General features: G+C 32.5%; 2 protein-coding genes and 1 pseudogene across 2 annotated transcripts; all 3 read right to left on the bottom strand.

Moving 5' to 3' along the window:
- Positions 1–230: 230 nt before the first annotated feature.
- LOC122593666 (protein transport Sec1a-like) lies at positions 231–7,773 on the bottom strand. Its single transcript, XM_043766102.1, has 21 exons — positions 7,637–7,773; positions 6,922–6,974; positions 6,632–6,713; positions 6,335–6,413; positions 6,186–6,236; positions 5,993–6,089; positions 5,839–5,871; positions 4,844–4,972; positions 4,553–4,732; positions 4,397–4,480; positions 4,211–4,309; positions 4,048–4,118; positions 3,812–3,908; positions 3,606–3,731; positions 3,388–3,483; positions 3,052–3,168; positions 2,883–2,960; positions 2,562–2,728; positions 2,162–2,252; positions 1,802–1,891; positions 231–686 (listed from the first exon to the last, which is right to left on the bottom strand). Exons 1-21 carry the CDS (start codon positions 7,707–7,709, stop codon positions 645–647), a joined length of 1,935 nt encoding a protein of 644 aa, XP_043622037.1. The 5' UTR covers positions 7,710–7,773; the 3' UTR covers positions 231–644.
- Positions 7,774–8,753: 980 nt separating this feature from the next.
- On the bottom strand, positions 8,754–11,317 carry LOC122593817 (vestitone reductase-like). The gene is made up of 4 exons (XM_043766269.1): positions 11,002–11,317; positions 9,505–10,032; positions 9,092–9,287; positions 8,754–8,992 (listed from the first exon to the last, which is right to left on the bottom strand). Exons 1-4 carry the CDS (start codon positions 11,123–11,125, stop codon positions 8,845–8,847), a joined length of 996 nt encoding a protein of 331 aa, XP_043622204.1. The 5' UTR covers positions 11,126–11,317; the 3' UTR covers positions 8,754–8,844.
- Positions 11,318–17,378: 6,061 nt separating this feature from the next.
- Positions 17,379–19,397, bottom strand: LOC122594618 (annotated as a pseudogene).
- Positions 19,398–20,526: the final 1,129 nt, after the last annotated feature.

The following is a 20,526-nucleotide window of genomic DNA, read 5'->3' as shown; positions in this document are numbered from 1 at the left end:
TCTCTTTAAAAATATGAACATCACAACATCAAAAGGATTTCCTAGTGTTATTTTTTTTACTTTTTTTATTACATAACTTTTATAGTATTAAAAGTTATTATATCTCCTATTGAGTATTGAGTAATTTTGTACATATGCAATAGAACGTGATTTTCTTGAACTACTGTGTTTTCATGATAATAAAGGTATGCATTTTTCATAATAAGTCGAAGATGAAAACTACTGTTGAGAATACACTTGAATTGAACTACATCAACACTTTGAGAAAAAATAGAAAATCATTGACAAGCATTTTACCCAAAAATGGATATGGACAAAGGGATACCGTGACAAACCAAACTAGTCTAGGCCCGTTAAGTTTGGAGTTAATATTTACTCCCATGAAAATGATGAAGTTATTCCTCTGCAAAGGTAAATGTCCAGGACTCATGATTTTGAAAGCTAGAATTCTTTACTGAACAAACACCCATTGAGTTTTGACGGTTCATTATCAACACTACGTGATTACTACTTGTCTGCAGAGTTGTCGATCATGCATTGTATGAAATGTGCAAATTTGACCAGCTACAGGACTAACAACAATGATCTGCAGCTACCATGAATGGTTAAATGCGATAAGCTGTATCTGGTTATCACTTATTCACTTACCAGCCACCAAATTCTTTTAAACAAAGCATCTTCACTTTCTGCACAAATAAAAGTTATTGAACAAGCATTATGTGGTGATCAATTGTAGAAACTTGAAACCATTATAAAGGAACGTGAATAATGAATCAATGCAGTAACATATAAACACTCAATACCATCTTCAACAAGTGTGTGCTTGGCCTTAGTCAACTTAAGAAATTACTGAGGACACATCAAGCACACTAACTACAATGATAGAAAATCAAAAATATTTCAAAGCAGGAATTCGGAGAGGATGTTATGAATATCTTACATAACAGGCTAACAGCAGTGTTGTGAAACTGTGAAGAAGAAGAAGAAGTAGCATAATGGGCGGGTCGGGCAACTTGCCAAACAGGCCACATCAGTAAATAGTTTTTTCTCCATTTTCTAACGAATAACTAATTCACTAGTTATGACAAACTTTCTGCATGAAAACGATATACAAAGTTTGTATGCATTACAATTACACTCTGTGAGAAGTTTGACCCTTTTCTCTTTTTAATACTTCTGTTTAAACTGGATGCCCCAGTTGTAGTAAAGTATAACCCAAATTGACCCATTACAAAAGTAATTATATAGTTTAAAGAACTTTTAGGAATCACTTGAAACTAAGCAAGCCCATGTGAACTGTTTCAAAAGGCCATAGTTGACATTTCTTAAGACCTTTTGTTATGTGGTTTTAGGCAGTCCGAACTTTTCTCCCCTCTCAATATGTTAACAAAATCCAGTTTTTGAAGAGTGGGCAAACAGATTTTAAATGTCAAAGTTGTGCATGGAAATATACATGCAAGCTTACAGGTTATTCAAATTAACAAACAAGATTGAAAAACGTAAGAAAGCAGCATTAAGGGAAACATGAGTGACAATCTTTGAACCATCATATTTGACTTTTTGCAGCCAACTAATCGCTCTTCTTGCTAAAATGCTGAACAAGAACTAACTTGCAATTTTGTAATTAACTGCTCAAAAGTAAACGCAAAAGAACCATCTAATATGGCACTCTTTGCTTGGAGTTTAGAACTTTTGTGAGAATGATGATTTATTTACTACGAAAAGCCAATTATGTTTGTTTAAATAGTCAGTCACTCAGGAAATATTAAATTAAAAGCAAAAAGAAAGAAGTTCTAATTACTGTGATGTATTGTGGTGGATCGTCTATACAAGTTGAGCCCAGTATGACCTCCCTTCTCAATTTAGAAGTAAGCTTGTGACAAACCCGCAGCTACAGACAAACAATGAAGTATTTATAAGTACAAAGACAACTGAACTGGAGTACACCTGGCCCATATCAAAGGCTCAGGGCGCGTTTGGTTGTAGAAAATGTTTTCTAGTTTTTCATCTCTAATTTTCTAGAAAATGAAAGGAGTTTTTATTTCCTAGAAAACAAATGAAAATTTTGAAAACGCGTTTCTGTTTTTCATGTTTTCTTGGAAAACAAAAATGGAAAACAAGGGGTGTTTTCCTCAACCAAACCCCCCCTTAAAATCTTTACCTCGGATCTGGTGGCACCACCAATAATAAAAACAAAAATTCGCTGCCCCATGTGTTTTAAATCGTTAGCAGCATTTTTTAGCACCGAGTCACTGCAAATATGAATGGAGAATATGATAGAATTTGCAGAATCCATTTCACAAAATCAGATTCAAATGAAATTTCAGCCTCTAGAGAAATGAAGAATTGAGTGATTTGGTATATGACTGGAACCTAAAAAGATGGGTCAGAAGGGAATCAAGTCAATTAGTCACATGTTATTGAACCAACGATGATGGTTGATATGCAACTCTATAGAATGAACCCTTCTATTTTAAGCATTTCCTTTTTTGTTTACTCATTAGAGACAAAACGAAATAAGTCACAATTGCCACCTCTACATATGCAATCAATGAAGCTACCTTGAAGTTCCATCATCAGATGCAAATTTTCCCTGCGGCCTCCTTGATCTCCTTGATGATTGGGCAGCCTTCCCTGGAACCACCCCTCGAGTGCCTGGACCTGGTTCATTTATGCTTTCAAACTCGTCCTTCGGCAGTTCATGTTTTTCAATCTTTTCAAGCAATTCCTGAGTAACAATAAATCACTTAAATTATTTCCATGAATCGCTTGAATTATTTCGCTTATTATATCTTAGTAAATCGTGTAATTAGTACATAACCGGTTAAACATCAATATTGTACATAAAGATAACACCTGAAGATATCAACTATATATACTACCTCTAGCACAGGAAAAAATCGGAAGAGTGCCCATGTTTCTTCTTCTCCTTTTCTATCCTTTCTAAGTGCAGTTTTCGCCTTATGACAACGAGGCCATAGTCAATTTTCAGAAGTTCATGTCATGATGTTAAATCTGAATCTTGAGTTCCTTTCTATACATTATAGATACCTTCCTGTCAAAGTTGAGGAATCCCCCACTTTTTTCTGGTTTTGCTTTTCTGGTGGGACCCTCGAGCAGTCTCATGTTTTCTATTATCCTAATAGTATCAGGTGACAAGTTCGCCAACTGACAAATACCAATGGAAAAGAGACAACATAATTTATCAGTCAAAATAGATAAACTGTGAAGCAATGTCTAAGTGGCAGAAATGGAACCACCAGGCCTATGACCTAGCTGTGGCCAACACACCATCCAAGAGGTTGTGGATTAGGTCTTCTAGGGACAAGTAGTGTGAGTCCTTTCCGTCTGGGAATGAAATAGAGATAGTAAGAAACAAGATGCTACCTCCATAAGTTTGGCTCCCTTTTCACCCTCGAACTTTTCAGGATCAGCTAATGCATATATCATCATCAACCTCAACTTATTTTCAACACTTTCGCCCTGCAACGGAGTATAAGTAACAAGGGTTACCAGAGAAAATATTCAGGTCTTAACAGAAGCTAATCGGACCACTTATTCACCTCATATGCTGTTCAAAAAAAAAAAAAAAAAAACTTATTCACCTCATATTCCTCTAAAAAAGTAATGAGTTCTTTGTTGCCGGCATCACCAAAGACAAGATCCTGTTCTATTTGACCAAGATCTCTAAGGCCTTCCTCACTTATGACTTTATTAATTTTTCCAGCAATCTCATTTACAGAGGCGGGTAAATCAATCAGTTTAGTATCTGAGAAGAGTACGAGGAATTCAGAGATTAATAGGAACAAACCTCTACATGGAGTGAAAGTTTTTCCATTTGTTGGTTATATTCGGGCAACGCCTGAACCATTTTCTGTATGTCTCTGGTAGATAGTTCACTACTATCTCTGCATCCATGTCATAAATTTAACATGACCAACGCACACAAACGTATGATACATAAGTATGCACAACACATGTATGCATGTATATGGACCTAAAAGGAGATCTTCTAGCAAAATGATTTCATTGACTGACAGCACTCACTTCTGTTGTAGTTGTGCAGCTTTATTTTTTGACATCAAATTGTCCATTTTATCACTCAATCTTTCACTAGCCTGATATGACATCATACAAAAAAGCATTAGCAAATGTACTATATGGAAGAGTAAAAGATAAAATAGATTAAAGAAAAAGACTAAAGACGTACATCAGCTATATGCAAATGGCGCATTTCAAGCCAAACTGGATCATGATCTTCCAAAAGAAACTCCTTTTTCTCAGGCGGGCCACCAGATTTACTAGGAACCTAGATGCAAAACACTTGCTATTCATATAGGCTACCTCAATCTTCTACACAATCTAAAAAATGAACTTCCATATGAAATTAAAGTACCTCCATCACATATTTGTTTCCATCCAAATCTACTAAATCATGGCACATTGCATCATAAGTCCATTCATGGATGATGGGTGCAACCTGAATTTCTGTGTTGTTATACGGGGCGTTAAATTTCACTGATTATGTCGAAGATAAAATCACTGAAATTACCAGATCAACAGATCTATCCAGAATGAGCAACTCGCATGTTTCGCTTTGTGGAAACTGAGGAATAGAAGCTTTTAATGGAGTAATGAGGTCCCAGATAGCTTTAGCTAGCTTTTTAGGGAGTAAATCACGGAACGTAGAGCCCTGTTTGCCCTTAACACGATACCGTACAATGGGAAGCTCCTTAAAGGACATGAAAATTGAACAAAAGGGTTTAAATATGAATATTTACTTATGATTTTTTGTAGTTCCTATGGTGAAAGTACAACAAAATTCAAACATGTAACTTTATACCTTGAGTGAAGCAAAAACAGTGGCAATGCGAGTTGCCATTGTATTTAAGCAAATATCAAATTCGCGAGTATTCTCAACATCCTCACCATATAGCTCTTCTAAAGCTCCTCCTTGATCAGTTACAAATGCCTATGGTGAAAGATAGCAAAGTTTTCCACGTGGTCAAGGATCAAAATGGAACTAGAGATAGGCAGAGCATTACAAAAGTGTCCTCTAGTTTCTTTAAGGAGAAATAAACTACTAAAATAAACACGTACTTTCCAGTTTGTCTCGGATTAGTTATTGAACTGGCACGTCCAGTCATTAAAAGATGGCTATTTGCACCATTATCGTCATTCCATAACCTGATAAAAACAATGACACAGGGATTACAACAGGATGCTTTTTATGATGGCTCAAATCAAACAAGCCTGTGTACCATTGTACGTTGGTATTTTATGGCATGAGCACCTTTAAAATATCATTTTTTAAGTTATTTATCATATATATCTTTTTAATAATCTTACTAAGAACTTGGTTATAAGTTTATTTTTACATGAAAATTAACATTTCTATGAATTTTATACAAAATTAGTTCATACTTAATACATTGTTAAACTTTATATGACCAACTGTCGTACAAATTTACTTAAATGTTAAATTTATAAGATTAAGATATATATAGTAGTTAGATAATAATAAAAAATGTTGTACAAAAAAAGTGTTAACTTCCTAAAACAACAACGTACTCACATTTGTGTCATTCTAATCATTGTATTTGGTTTTGTTCCATTTTTGAGTAATTATAAAAGTGACATGTCAACAAGTACCCCATGTCATCATTTCTAGCAAGCCATTGGTAGCAAAATGACCAAAATGGAAGGAAAAAAAAAAGAAGTCATCTTCAATGACTCGACTTGGGCATTGCTTTGTTCAATGACTCAACCGAGACAAATTAGAAAGTTTATACCAACACATTAAATTGTTATAAGAGTATTTGAAGAAATTACTAGTACCTGATTGTCTATCGGAAAGTACTCCAAGTTCATCTGCAAGTATTAATCAAATAGAAGGAAAAACATTATTCAACTCAAATGTCATCAATTAGCAATGGCAGAAAAATATCAGCACAAGAAGAAGAATGTCATGACTCATGACGGTAATGTTAACCTCTCGCAATGCACCTATGCGTGGTACGACACTTGAATCAGCCTTGATTCTACTAACAAAATCCTTTGGAATAGGAGAACTAAAAAAAACAAATGCTCTGCAGCAGAAATATGAAATCAAACAATATCAGCTATAAGAAAAGGAATAGAATAAACGAGGGCTCAGTTCATGTTAACTACAACTTTTCACATACTTCTTATACAAAGGCTCTCTCCCTGACATGTCAGATATGAACATGATAAGGCTGCAAATGAAAGAAAGAAAAGCTTAAGTTTTAGTCGATCTCCTTACAAGCTTTAAAGAACATCAAGTTTGTCATAAAACAACAGAAAGAAATTATACTTTTCTTTGGATGGTTGAATGTAATATATGGCATCCATACCAGCCATTGTCTCCCTTCCTTTATGAAGCTGTTCCACCACTGCATAACAGAGACGATTGAGATCAAATACTCACGCAAAGTTAACAAACATGTTTGTATGAACAAGAAGTATTAGCCAAACCAAATACATGACATTAACAAATGAACTTTTGAATGTAAGCTTTTCTATAAAGGCAAGTATCCACACAAGTGGCCAAAGCATATTTTTGATGTTAAAAACCACAATCACACATTAGCGTTGAACTTTACATTCTTACATGAAACTCCTTGATCTGTTATGTCTGCCATTTTACATGAAGAAGACATAACTTTTATAGTAACTTTGTCCATGATAAGTACCTGCAGACGATCATCCAAAGATCAGTCATCATTTTCATGTTACAAGCATACCGTAAAACAAGAATCAAACTAACTTTATTTACAACAGATCTTGTTATCTTGACATAGTTAGCAAAAAGTCTAACACTTTTATACCTAACAATCAATCTCAAGTAGCGGTTCAATATTTCACTGAAAAAAATCTGACACAAAGATATGAGATGTGTACCTTCCAACCCCCCTTTGTTGAGGATGATTTTTTGATCATTTCATACAGCAACCCTGCAACATGATAATCTCTTTTACGATAATGAGATATAACATAGGCTACTAACAAACCTAGGCAGATGCTAGAAATTACAATACATGGGTGCCCCAAAGGTAAAAATGATAAAGCTTATGCTTTAGGCCTCTGATTTTACAAGGTTTCATTTTTGTGTGCCTATGTATATATAAAGCCCTTTTTTGAACCAAAAAAAAAAATCGCTAAGTCTATTTTTGAGAGTCTCATTCAAAAAATCCGAGTAATCCCAATATATATTTAGAGGATTTGTAAGAAAATAGGCCAAAAGTGTGTCAAAGCTCTAATATAACCAAGTGTTAATACGAAAAAAATTTCTAATCCTTTTCAGAAATTCGCTTTAGGCCTTTAAAAATTCTTAAGACATCCCTAAACAAAGCATATATTGAGCTTGACTGACATACAACTATGTAATTTTACTTTTCACACTTACAAACGTAATTAATGTGTGGCTTTGCACTTAAATAACCACATAAATACAAAGAAGTTATACCGAAAATCAGAATTCTTACGCTGTAATCACAATGATTAATTTATAACATCAAAAATCCTTATGTTATACAATATAAAATAATTTATATTATACATTGTATAGTTTATAGGATAGGATAGCATAGATAGAAAAATAATAACAGAAGCTTACGATCACGGGTGACTTGACGAAACATTTTATGATCTCCTCCATGAGAGGATGTTTCAGAATCAGATACCGACATATTAATTTACGATATAATTAATTCCAGCAGATCTGGACGTGATGGCCAAACTACAAATCTGAAATAAAATCGAATCTCGGAAGAAAAAGGAAAGAAGAAAGAGATATCGACGTAGGAACAGAAAGAAAATTGGGAATTCTGGAGATAGAGAAAAGGAGGGCGGGCCATTCGGTTATGTTTTAGGGGTGTTGATTTTAAGCGCCATTCTTTCCAACGGCAATTTCGTTGATTTTTATTTTTATTTTTTTCAGTATGACTTAATGCAGCGATGGTTGGGGTACTGATGACGGAGGTGGTGGTGGTGAATGGTGACGGTAGTGGGTGCGGCAGTAGGGACGACAGTGGGGACGGCGGTGGGGGTGGCGATGTTAAAAGTAATTAATGTTAAAAGTGGTAATGTATTTATTTTTAAGTGTTGAGAGATATAAATTACAAATTATTTCATTAAAGGTATTATAGGTATATTAGATAAAGATATTTAAATTAGTGAATAAATGAGAGGGCTATTTTTGATTTTTTAAAAGCTGAAAGTTTAAAGGAAAAAAGGATGATGTTTTTATTTTATAGTATAGATTTTATCATATTTTGTATAGTATATAAATGAAATCAATTGTGTTATTGAAGAATTGTACACATCTTCAAATACAAGTACTTTTTTAATTACAAAACTCCAACTCAAAATTCAGGGCTAGCCGGGATTTAATACTAAATTTCTGGTTCCGTACCAATTTGGTACCAATCTTGTACATATTCATATGAGAACGGATCAATACCCATTTTTGGTTAATTTCATGATCGATAATTTAGTATCATTGATACTAGGACTGGTAAAAGACAGTATCATTTCCATGTCCAACCCTAAAGAAGACTACTACCCAACACATAAATATGTTTTTTTATGACTAACTAAACTTATGATATTACACAAAAAAGACTATCATGATAATAGTCGCCACTAGTATTTACATAAGTAGTATTACATTATAAAAGCACCAATACACACAAACATACAATAGAAACAAAATACACAATCTACCCAAAACATGGAAGATCAAAAAGTGTTTCAACTTCACACTTAAAACAGAAAGATGCTTTACTTGTAGCTAACTAGATATCGCCACACAAAGCTTCAATATTACAATATGTTGTTTCGCTTACAACAATCAATTGCATCATCAAACATTTCTTCAATCCCATACTTGAATTGGAATCCAGTGTCCAAGAGTTTTTTCGATGAGACGCTAGGATACATCATCTTCTCCATATCTTCTGACTTCATAAAGCTTTTACAAAAAGATCAAGAGACACGGTTAATTAGCATTGAGATTTTAGTTCATCAAAGGCGAGTATAAGAAACAACGATTGTATATATATGAACTTACTCAATACTTGGTATTTTATATTCCGGATATCTGGTGGATAGTATCTTGTACAATTCCTCAATTGGTACTTCAATTTTCGAACAAATATACCTCCCTTTAGCCTTTGGATCCTCAAAAATATGAATGTGTGCGCTGGCCACATCATCAACATGCACAAATGATGCTCTTGATAGCAATCCATACATGTGAGTGTCCCCTGAAATGTATTAGTATGAGACTATGAGTAATATACATCGTCACTTTGAGAAGAAAAGTTATTTTTAAAGTTCATTTACATATGAAACGTTATAAAAATGTATGTTGTATAAGAACTTTTTATTCAAAACCTTTAAAATAACCTTTTGAAACAAACAAATCTATCTTTATCAAGTTCATAAATAAGATCAAATTAATCGAATATAACTATAACTCACCAAAGATCATAGCCATTACATCATGCACAGAATGTGGGCATTTGGGACCGAGAAATGGACCGTGGATAAATGAGGGAAGGACCGTCGTGAGGTCCAATCCTTGTTTCTCAGCAAACTCTATGATTGCTTTCTCAGTAAGTGTCTTTGAGATATGATACCAAGCTCCAAATTCCAAATTACTACGGATATAATCCACGTCGCTCCAACATTCCTCGTCTACGGCCTCAGTGTGTTTTCTCCCATTGAACAAGACGGCAGATACACTAGACGTGTACACGACTTTCTTTACTGTCTTTGAATCAATACATGCTTGTAAAATGCCCAAACTTGCTTTGATTATTTTTTCAGTTATCACTTCCGTACTTTCTTTGTTGCCCAAATCCATCGGATGGGCAACATGAAAAACACCAATACAACCTTTGATTGGTTCATTGAAGGTCTCAGGGTTGTTTAAATCTGCATCAAAAATTTTGAGCCTCTGTGATGCTCCAGGTAGATTTGTGAGGTAGGTTACATCTCTCTTTGTACCTAGCAAACGTAAATCTCTTACTTAGAACTTGAAAATGTAACATTTGGAGGAGAAAAAATGAACTTTAGTACTAAAAGTTGGTATATATGCACTCGTTTTTAAGAGCATAAAATAGTTTATGACAAAATAAAGAAATAAAAAGATCATTCTAACGCGAAGTAAACAGAATAAGATACAATCGAATCATACAAAATACAAAGTGTTTGATCTCTTGTCAATTATCAGTTCAACATTGATGTAGGACGAAGTGTAAAACTGTAAAAGATCAAAGCCTTAGTGTATTTGGATAACTTATATAGAGGAATAAAGATGTCTGTCATAACTTTTGTTATAAGGTTCCGTTTTTAATGTGCGATCAGTTAAAACACGACCGTTGGAGTTATGAACCCAAAACACCATTTTCTATGAGTTATGGGATTTTTTAATAGTTTTTCGGGGTTTTTTTTTTAATTTTGTTTTTTATAATATCTTTCGGCTCACTTATGTTTTTAGGCCAGTTCGAAATTTGCTTATCTACTTATATGTATGTGAACCAACTTGAATATACCAAAAATTCATTTTTTTTCCTATACACATGTAGTGTGAAAATTTTTAAATTTCAATATTCTCTTAGAATCAACGAATTTCCCTGGTGTTCTTTGGAATCAACATACTCGATTATTTATCGAAAGACTCCGTCTGCATCAAACATTAGACAAGTTTGTTTTGATTACAGTAATATATATTTAGAAAGACAAATATTAACACGGATTGAGATCCTTTAAAGTTATTTATAACTTTATTGGTAAAGTTGTTAATCCTAACCCTTGAATTAAAATCAATGGTCAAAATTTAAGATAATTTTTGAAATATGATTTTTGAATATTGACCTTTGATTTCAATCCAAAGGTCAAGATGTTTTCAACTTTACTAGTAAAGTTTACCAATGTATAATTAATTTTGTTGAAAAGATCAAATATTATATATACCTGATGAAGTAGATGATGATCTAACAGTAGTATTTACAAAATATCCGTGTTGAAGCAACCTTTCGATCAACCATGATGCTAAATACCCCGTGCCTCCGGTTACACAAACACTTCCTTTCTCCATGTATCTCCAGCTAACTAAGCCTTAGCTTCTTGTTATTCCGGTTTGTTAATATTGTGTTGGAAACTTGGAATGATTAGCAAAGCTTATATACATGTGATCCTTGATGATTCCACGTGGTACTTGATTGATTTCAATCGATCAAATATGGCCATTAATGTAGTAAGCAACAAACACAAGTTTGACAAGTTATTCATAGTAGATGACAAAGTGTTAGATTGAGAAGTCAACAGTTTTTAGTTATTCAAAGTATATGTTTTGTTTTTGTTTTTTTTTCTTTTTTTTTTTTTAATTTTTAACACTATCTATCTATATCTTTAGTAAATACTAAAAGAGAACCTTTAAATCAATAATGGAGTAATCTAGACCCTTTATTAAATTTCTTTCTTATTTCTCTACCCTTAGATCAAGATGATGACATCATCATTGACTCAACATATAATCAAATATTCTTTTAATCTTTCAACTATGAATAAAATGTTCTAACAATACATATTAATAATTAATATTCTATTAATCATATCAATTTTAATATGTCTAACATTTTAGATACCCTTTTTGATTCACATCATCATCTATCTTTCTTTTAATTTTATTATTGATTTTCTTATAAATCTTCTTATAGATTAATATTATTTATAAAAAAATACGTTTTTTTGATTTGTTAACAAATAATGATTGTTTCAAAAAGTTATGTCGATCCATGTTATAACTTTTTTGATAATTGATTTTTTAATAAGTATTAGCATTTATATTTGCAGTTGTTTAACTTGTGTCAAGTAATATTATGATCCATCTTCCATTATAGTTTATTTTTCGTATTTGATTTATTTAGAAATAATTAATAGCAAATAATTTTGTATTGTATGGTTTAAATTAATCTTATGTTATGAAGTATAACTAAACACTTGATAATATATGATTAAGGTTGAAATATAAGGTTGTTATTGTTTATAGTGAATCATTTGAATGAGCTGGTAGGAATTGAAATATTGTGACAAACAGTCATTACCGTGATATGAAAAATGTATGAGTATTATACATCAACAACACATTAGCATAATAAAGATTACATAGTTGCTTCCATATCACTGTATACAATATCATAGCTGATCAAGTTTTGTGCGATAGGATGGTTGACATCGATGCATTCAAGAAATCTTGGAACATCTGGGTTAAAATTGTCTTACTTTGGAAGCAGACGTATACGTACAACCAAAAAATTATCCCATTCGAGCCCCTCTTTAATGAAGGAGGCGTTAGGGAAATCAATAACTTCGTTATAGCTTCAATGAAGGAGATTACATGCTTGTGGATCATAGACATAAAATCAGCTTCTACAAAACCACTACTATATGTGTATCCAATTATTTTGTGGATACCTTGAATCCTTATAACTTTTTATACTATACATAGTTAACTACCTCCATGCATTGGACCAACCGTTTTAGCTTTTAATTCACTGGAAAAAAAGTGTGTTGTAATATTTAAAAATATAATCATTTGTGATACTACATAAAACTAAAAAACACTTGTCAGGTGGATGGGAAACCAATGTCAAATCTTAGTCTTTGAAATTATAGTTATAGTATGGTTGATTTATGAAAAAATCAAACGGTTTATTTTCATTATTCTTATTTTATTTATTATTTTGTAAATTTTAATAGCTTTTAAGTATTTATTATACCATTATGTTAACTTTTTACAGGTTTTTTCATAAATTTTTTTCGCGTTTCACGCGGTTTATAATTTAGTATTAAGACATAAAATAAAGGGAAATCATATGCACTACTGCAGCTGTTCGGAAGATCCGAACTACACCCTCACAATCAAGGGAGAGTTTATTATTTGTTTCATCACATGGAAAAATTCAGGAGGGGTGTTAAGGCAACAGTTCTCTACTACTGCAGTTCAGATCATTTTCCTTAACATAAAATAAAAAAGATTAGTAGTTTCATAAAGGACAAGTTGAATATTACGAGTACTAGTCTAGTAGTTTAGATAAAGGACCATTTGTAATGTTCGAAAATTAAAAAAACAGTTAACATAGTCCCTTGTTTTAATTAGACGGCTAACGAATAAAACATGGTTATTCGGATAACCTAATGGTGAAAGACAACACATACGCCCGTGAAATGTAGACAATGCTAAGTAGCCAAACCCATCATCTCTAGTTCGGGGAAAAACTCGCCGTCTAAAATACATTGCAGTAATTGTTTGTTTGTTTTATTCTCATCGTTCCAAAATTAGTCTCTCTTTCCGTTTTGGTATTTTCCAAAATATCGACTGCCTACTTACAATCAAAATCGTTTATGGGAAATATCAAATATATTATTGGTGATACACTGATACATGTACTTACTCTCTTTTCTTAAACCGTGTGATTATTGTTTAGACTTTTCACTTTAGAGACAATAATGGTAAATGGGCTGCTCTACTAATTGCTGATGATGGGCTAAGGTTGATGGACTGATGATGCTATTTGGAAGCTCATGGGCTAAAGCTTGAGGACTTACAGGTTTTATGTTACAAGATTGTGACTTGCTATCCCTTCATGTATGGGCCAGTATAGAAAGTCATAGTGGAAAACTAAATTTTTGTGAAAATTAGAAAATTGACCAAAACACATTATAATCACAATGTATTTTTTAACACATTGTGTTAAGTTTCAAATCACAGTGTATTTTTGATAGCGTAAAAACCAGAAAACTAATCAAACACACTGTGATTTCAAACTAATTGTCAGAAAAATTTTAGTTTTCAAATAATCACAACCCATATATTTATACAACATGTTGGTAATGTTTGTACATTGTGGTATATTTATCATTATATATGGTTTCTTTGTCAAGACTAATTTAGACAAAAGGCTAAATAAATATATTGATATTCAAATCATCTTTAATAAATACTAAAACAGAAACCTTAATTTAGAAATGGAGCAATCTAAACCCTTTTATTAAATTTATTTCTTATTTCTCCACCCTTAGATCAGGATGATGACATCATCATTGACTCAACCTTTAATCAAATATTCTTTTAGTCCTTCAATTTTGGATAAAATGTTCCAACAATACATACTACTAATTAATATTCCTACTGATCATATCAAAATTAATATGTCTAACTCTTTTTGGATACCTGATATCGCCTAATTTACACATATTTATTTTACGTGATATCCTTTCTTTTATTTATTTTAAGTTTGTATTATTATCATTTTTATAGACTTTTATACTTAAATGTGAATTATTTGAACTATAGGTCTATAAGATGAGATATAACGATAGTGAGCTAAATGATGATTATTTATAGAGAAAGGAAGATTGAAGTTGTAAAGATAAAGAATCCATCTTGGATTAAAGATGCTATATGAAGTTGAAAAATAAAATACCATCATCTTTATGGCAGTAGCAATCTTACGTGACCAATAAAAGAGCAAGTATGATTTTTACTACTTTAGATGTTGGTGTCATATATTCAAAAAGAAGAAGTGGTGATGTCGTCAGTTGGCAGTGAATGAGCCACAATTCAAAGTCAATATACTTCCAATTAATTAAGGTAATGTGAATTATTAGAACAGAGTTATGATCTTGTGGGCTTCTAAAACAAAAGGTTGGAAAAATTGGTCGGTTAGTAAGGGGGCGTGAGGTTTGTAGCCGCCAAAAAGAGTACGAGAATTGATTGGCAATGGGTTTGGGATTGGTTCGAAGTAGCAGCTGCAAATAAGGTTCCAATTTAGTTTTCTTGTTATTCGAATTCAAAATAACAGCCACAAGCCAACGATTGTTCGAACTTTTTTTTCTTTTTTAACTCTTTTATTATTATTATTATTAGTTATTTATTTATTTGTGAGACTATATTACTATACAATTTTTATTATGGATTTTATCTATTTAATTATTGTTAGTTTTATTTATCCTGATATGTCTATCTAAGTGTTTTTATCATCTATTAGATGAAGTGATATAATTAATGAATAATGGTTGGATAAATTTATAAATTCAAGTTGATAGTTAAACGTTTTGTCGAGATCTTAATGTTTTGAGTTCTTGTTCACTTATCTACTGTTTTGTTAATAATGTATGAATGATTTAGAGGTATCTAAGTTTAGTAGTACATTGTTCTAGTTGGTTGGGTACAATCAATAGGTGTTGACTTGTGGTAACAAGTTGATAAACAACGGTAGTTAATAGAGTATTAGAGTGCAAAGCGTTAACGGTTTGGTAAATCGGTAGACAAGACTGTTTACAATAACAAATCAAATTAGTCAATTTAGTGGGTTTTAATAGGGAAGGTGATAACCGGATCTTAGAAATTGAGCAATTGGTTAATGGGTTCAGATAGGGTAATAAGCTAGGTGGCCAACCAGTGAGTTCTTTGTCTAACCTCGTTATAAAATCAACATATTTGAATTGGCTCTTCAATTAAGTGCAACCTAAATTTTAGTGTCATGGAGTCGAAGTAGATGACTTTTAATTCTTATTGATAATACAAATTCTCTTTCAATTAAATTCTTCGGAATTGTTAACCTTTTTAATTCAACTAACTATTTAAAAATTCAATATGATCGGAGTCTTTAAAATCCAAAGCTTTTACAAAACTACATTAAACTCGCTTCCTCTAGATCAGTCTTTGTGTTCGATCTTGGACTTGCCTTTTAGCTATACTATATATGGACGGGTCCACTGCCCGCAAATGTGCAGTAGTCGGTAATTAGGTAGTTCTTGTTTACAAATTTTAAACTCGATTTTACACATCAATATCCTTTAATATGTCTAACTTTTTGGATACCCTTTTTGATTCACATTATCATCTATCTTTCTTTTAATTTTATTTTGATTTCATATTTGATTTTCTTATAAATCTTTTTACAGATTAATATTATTTTAAAAAAAATGTTTTCTTGATTTGTTAACAAATAATGATTGTTTCAAAAAGATATGTCGATCCATCTTATAACTTTTTTAATATTTGATTTTTTAATAAGTGTTAGCATTTATATTTCCAGTTGCTTAGTTTGTGTCAGGTAATATTATGATCCATCTTCCATTATAGTTTACTTTTCGTATTGGTTTTTCTTACAAATAATCAATAACAAATAATATTGTATTGGATTATGGTTTAAATTAACCTTATGTTATGAAGTATGGGTATACACTTGATGATATATGATTAAGGTTGAAAATAGGGTCGTTATTGTTTATAGTGAATCATTTGAATAAGCTCATAGGAAGTATTGTGACAAACAGTTAAAATCGTGATGTGCATGAATATTATACATTAACTACACATTAGCATAATAAAAATTACATATTTGCTTCCATATCACTATATACAATATCATGGCATATCAAGTTGTGTTTGATGGGATGGATGAAATCGATGCATTTAAGGAATCTTGAAACATCTGAGTTAAAATTGGCTTACTTTGGAAGCAGATGTATAAGTACAACCCAAAAATTGTTACATTCGAGTCCCTCTTTAGCGAAGCAGGCGTTAGGGAAATCAATAACTTCGCTAATATTTGTGTTTCCAATTATTTTGTGGATATCGTGAATCCTTATAACTTTTTATTATATATGTAGTTAACTACCTCCATGCATTGGACCAACCGTTTTATCTTTCAATTCACTTGAAAAAAGCGTATGTTGTAATCTTTAAAAATGTAATCATTTGTGATACTACATAAAGCTAAAAAACACTTGTCAGATGAATGGAAAACCACTGTCAAATCTTAGTCTTTGAAATTATATTTACACTATGGTTGATTTATGAAAAAAAACAACCAGTTAATTTTTTTATTTTTAATTTATTTATTATGCTGTCATTTTTTTAATAGCTTTTAAGTATTTATTATACCATTGTGTTAACTTTTTATACATATAAATGTATTTTTATAGGGTTTTTTCGCGTTAAGTTTCACACGATTAGAGGCATCCCAGGTTTTATCTAAGGTCTTTAGTTCGATCCCTAGGGATGACAAGTCTTGGGGTTTTTTCCATGTTACGGCTCATGGTCAACATTTCGTTGTCTAGGGTACGTGCAAGGCTTCACCATTATACAGTGAGATTTCCCTGATGTCGCATACCGACTGAATGTTCGGAAAAAAAAATCTATTTGTTTGAAAAACAAACAACTTAACGAGACATAAATATGTTACGCCCATGTATATAAAGAGTTATTATTATAGATGTTACATGTATATATATACTGCATTCGAAGCTTTTTCTTACATAATTGAGAATGTAGTCTTCTACAATATATTGTTTCGCTTACGACAATCAATTGCATCATCAAACATCTCTTCAAGTCCATACTTGAACTTAAACCCAGTGTTCAACAATTTTTCTGAGGACACGCCAGGAAACTTCATTTTATCCACATCCTTCACAATACTTTAGAAACATTATATATGGTCAATACTCAATAATAATCGAGTATTTATTTCATTTAACTAATATAATTTCAAAAAGATTAATGAAAACTTACTCAAAATTTGGAATTTTATATTTTGGATATCTTGCGGATAAAAATTTGTACAAGTCCTCAATTGTGACTCCAACCTTGGAGCAAATGTATCTTCCTTTTGCATTTGGGTACTCAAGAAGATGAATGTGTTCCCTCGCCACGTCATCAACATGTACAAAGTCCATTTTCATAAGCATCTTGTACATACTAGTGGCACCTAGAAATTATATTTGGGGTACTTAAAAAAATAGAAGAAGTAATGTAAATTTTCCTTTAAAAAAAGAAGTTGAAGATTATAAAAGTAAAAGCGCACCAAAGATCATGGCCATGGAGACATGCACAGAACCGGGGCAACGAGGACCAACAAATGGACCATGAATATATGTAGGAATAACACTCACAAAATCTAATCCTTTCTCCTCGGCAAATTTTAGCAATGCTTTCTCGGTCAATGTCTTGGAAATGAAATAAGGGGCACCCCCAAAATCTTTAAAATGAGTAAGAATAAAATCAACATCATATTGGAATAAACATGGTTTGATTCAAGGGAAAATACTCACCAGATGATTATGTGGAACCTGTAAAGGCATTAAACATGTTTGCCATTGATTTCGGGTTCCCAAAACAAAGTGATTAAGTGATGATGAGATGAGTAATTCGGTTGTGATGTTATGCACGAATTAGAGAGAGGAAAACACACAAAAATTACGGTATTGTATGTGTATGGATTAACCTTAACTTAGGGTTAATTACCCTCTATTTATAATGAGAGTAATTACACATTCAACCCTTCTAGTGTTTAATGTGTGTACCATTGGTCCTTTTAGTTATAATCACCTAATGGGAAACCGTATACTACGTCTCTAAGAGTAAATAAGCCCATCATATATTTACTTAGACATAGGGATTTTATTATCGTCAATTGTCATATCAGGAATGATAAACGATCAGTGACGGTCACACTAACGTGGTTCCAACACATCACTCCAAGATTCCTCATCTAAGACCTCATTGTACTTCTTCCCGTTAAACACAACTGCAGATGCACTAGACGTGTACACGACTTTCTTGACCGTCTTTGAGTCAAGGCATGCTTGTAAAATACCCAAACCACCATTGATCGCTCTTTCAGTTATCACTTCTTCTGGTTCCTTGCCCACGAAATCAATTGGGTGAGCGACATGAAAGACGCCAATGCATCCTTCAAAGGGTGGTTTAAAGGTATCCGGTTTGCTTAGATCCGCTTCAAATATCTCGAGTCTCTTGGATGCTCCCGGGAAGTCAGTGAGGTAGCTCATCACATCTTTCCTTATCATATACGAGTATATCTTTAGACTTTGGACCAAAATACTAGGAACTAAGTTTTATTCTGTCTTTCTCTCATTATTCATTTTGTTAAAAAAAACTATTAACAATTACTGAGTAATTCATTTTACATTAAAAATACCAATTAGCAAAATGGATTAATTTTTTATACACAAAACTACTAACAAGTTGAAAGAAAGAAAAAACTAATATAAACGACTACTCCGTAATAAACAACGAACTTGGTAGAGGCTTATGTTTTTGACAAAAAGTTTAAGGTTCAGGCCTGTCATAATCGTATCTAGAATATTTGGAGTCGTTTAGAAATAGAAATAAAAGCAGAAAGTACAACGTTTAGCCATTTCAAAAGACTAAGAATAAAACCTGTAGTAGATCGGATAGTTGTGTTCACAAAATATCCGTGTTAAAGCAAGCTCTTGATCAACCATGATGCTAAATACCCAGTGCCACCGGTTACACAAATGCTTCCTTTCTCCATGCCTTGGTAGATTTGGTTCCAATTTGGGGCTTAAATTCAAAGCAATTTGTAGTTGGAATGAGACAATGAGTAATAGTTGGTGAATACAATGACGTTCAACTTGAAATTTTATGCTTTTTGTACGTTTTATGTAGAGTTGGCAATTTCCAGCACAAAAATGTTAGCACGACACGACTTGGTCTTAACAGGTTTCGTGTTTGATCTTAACAGGTTTCGGGTATTTAGCATCATGGTGTCACTGGTTACACAAACGCTTCCTTTCTCCATGCCTTGGTCGATTTAGTTCCAATTTAGGGCTTAAATTCAAAGCAATTTGTAGTTGGAATGAGACAATGAGTAATAGTTGGTGAATACAATGACGTTCAACTTGAAATTTTATGCTTTTTGTACGTTTCATGTAGAGTTGGCAATTTCCGCACAAACATGTTAGCACGACACGACTTGGTCTTAACAAGTTTCGTGTTTGATCTTAAAATGTTATGTCTCTTAACTAATACGAACCTGTTAAAACATGAATAAAAACCGTGTGTTAGACATGAATAAAAATCGTGTCTTAATAGGTACACAAAAGTTTCTGTTAGGACTTATAATATATATGTACTAAATGATACATGCTAACAAACATGTTAAGACACGATAAGACCTGCTAAGACTTGTTAACATGTCTCTTACCAGGTTTCTTATCGTGTCTTCAAGAGGTTTCTTAGCAGTTCCTTATTAGGTTCCTTAATAGGTTTGTTGGTTTATATTTAGGATGTTTGTATTGATTTCAAGAGTTGAGTTGAGTATGTTGAACATCGTTATTGCAAACGGATTCTGTGTATGTTGATGATGTAGCAGGTTCCTTAATAGGTTTCTTACCAGATTTTTTATCGTGTAACTTGTTAGATATCGTGTCGTGTTCGTGTTTGAAAAAGTTTACACGATTATTTATCGTGTCGTTTTCGTATTTGGCCTTAAAAGGTTCATGTCTTATTGTGTTTGTGTCGTGTCGTGTCATGTCGGACACGATATGTCAGTTCTAGTTTCATGTGATCCCAAACAATCGATTATCTCACATGAATTATTGATGTCGAGTAGCATTATCTTTAATACTATTTTAGACGTCGTATTTATGAAGTAGAGACGT

Source organism: Erigeron canadensis, chromosome 3, assembly GCF_010389155.1.
Source record: "Erigeron canadensis isolate Cc75 chromosome 3, C_canadensis_v1, whole genome shotgun sequence".
Taxonomy (NCBI): Eukaryota; Viridiplantae; Streptophyta; class Magnoliopsida; order Asterales; family Asteraceae; genus Erigeron; species Erigeron canadensis.
The sequence above is the reverse complement of the archived record's forward strand: the minus strand, read 5'-3'. Positions and strand labels throughout refer to the sequence as shown.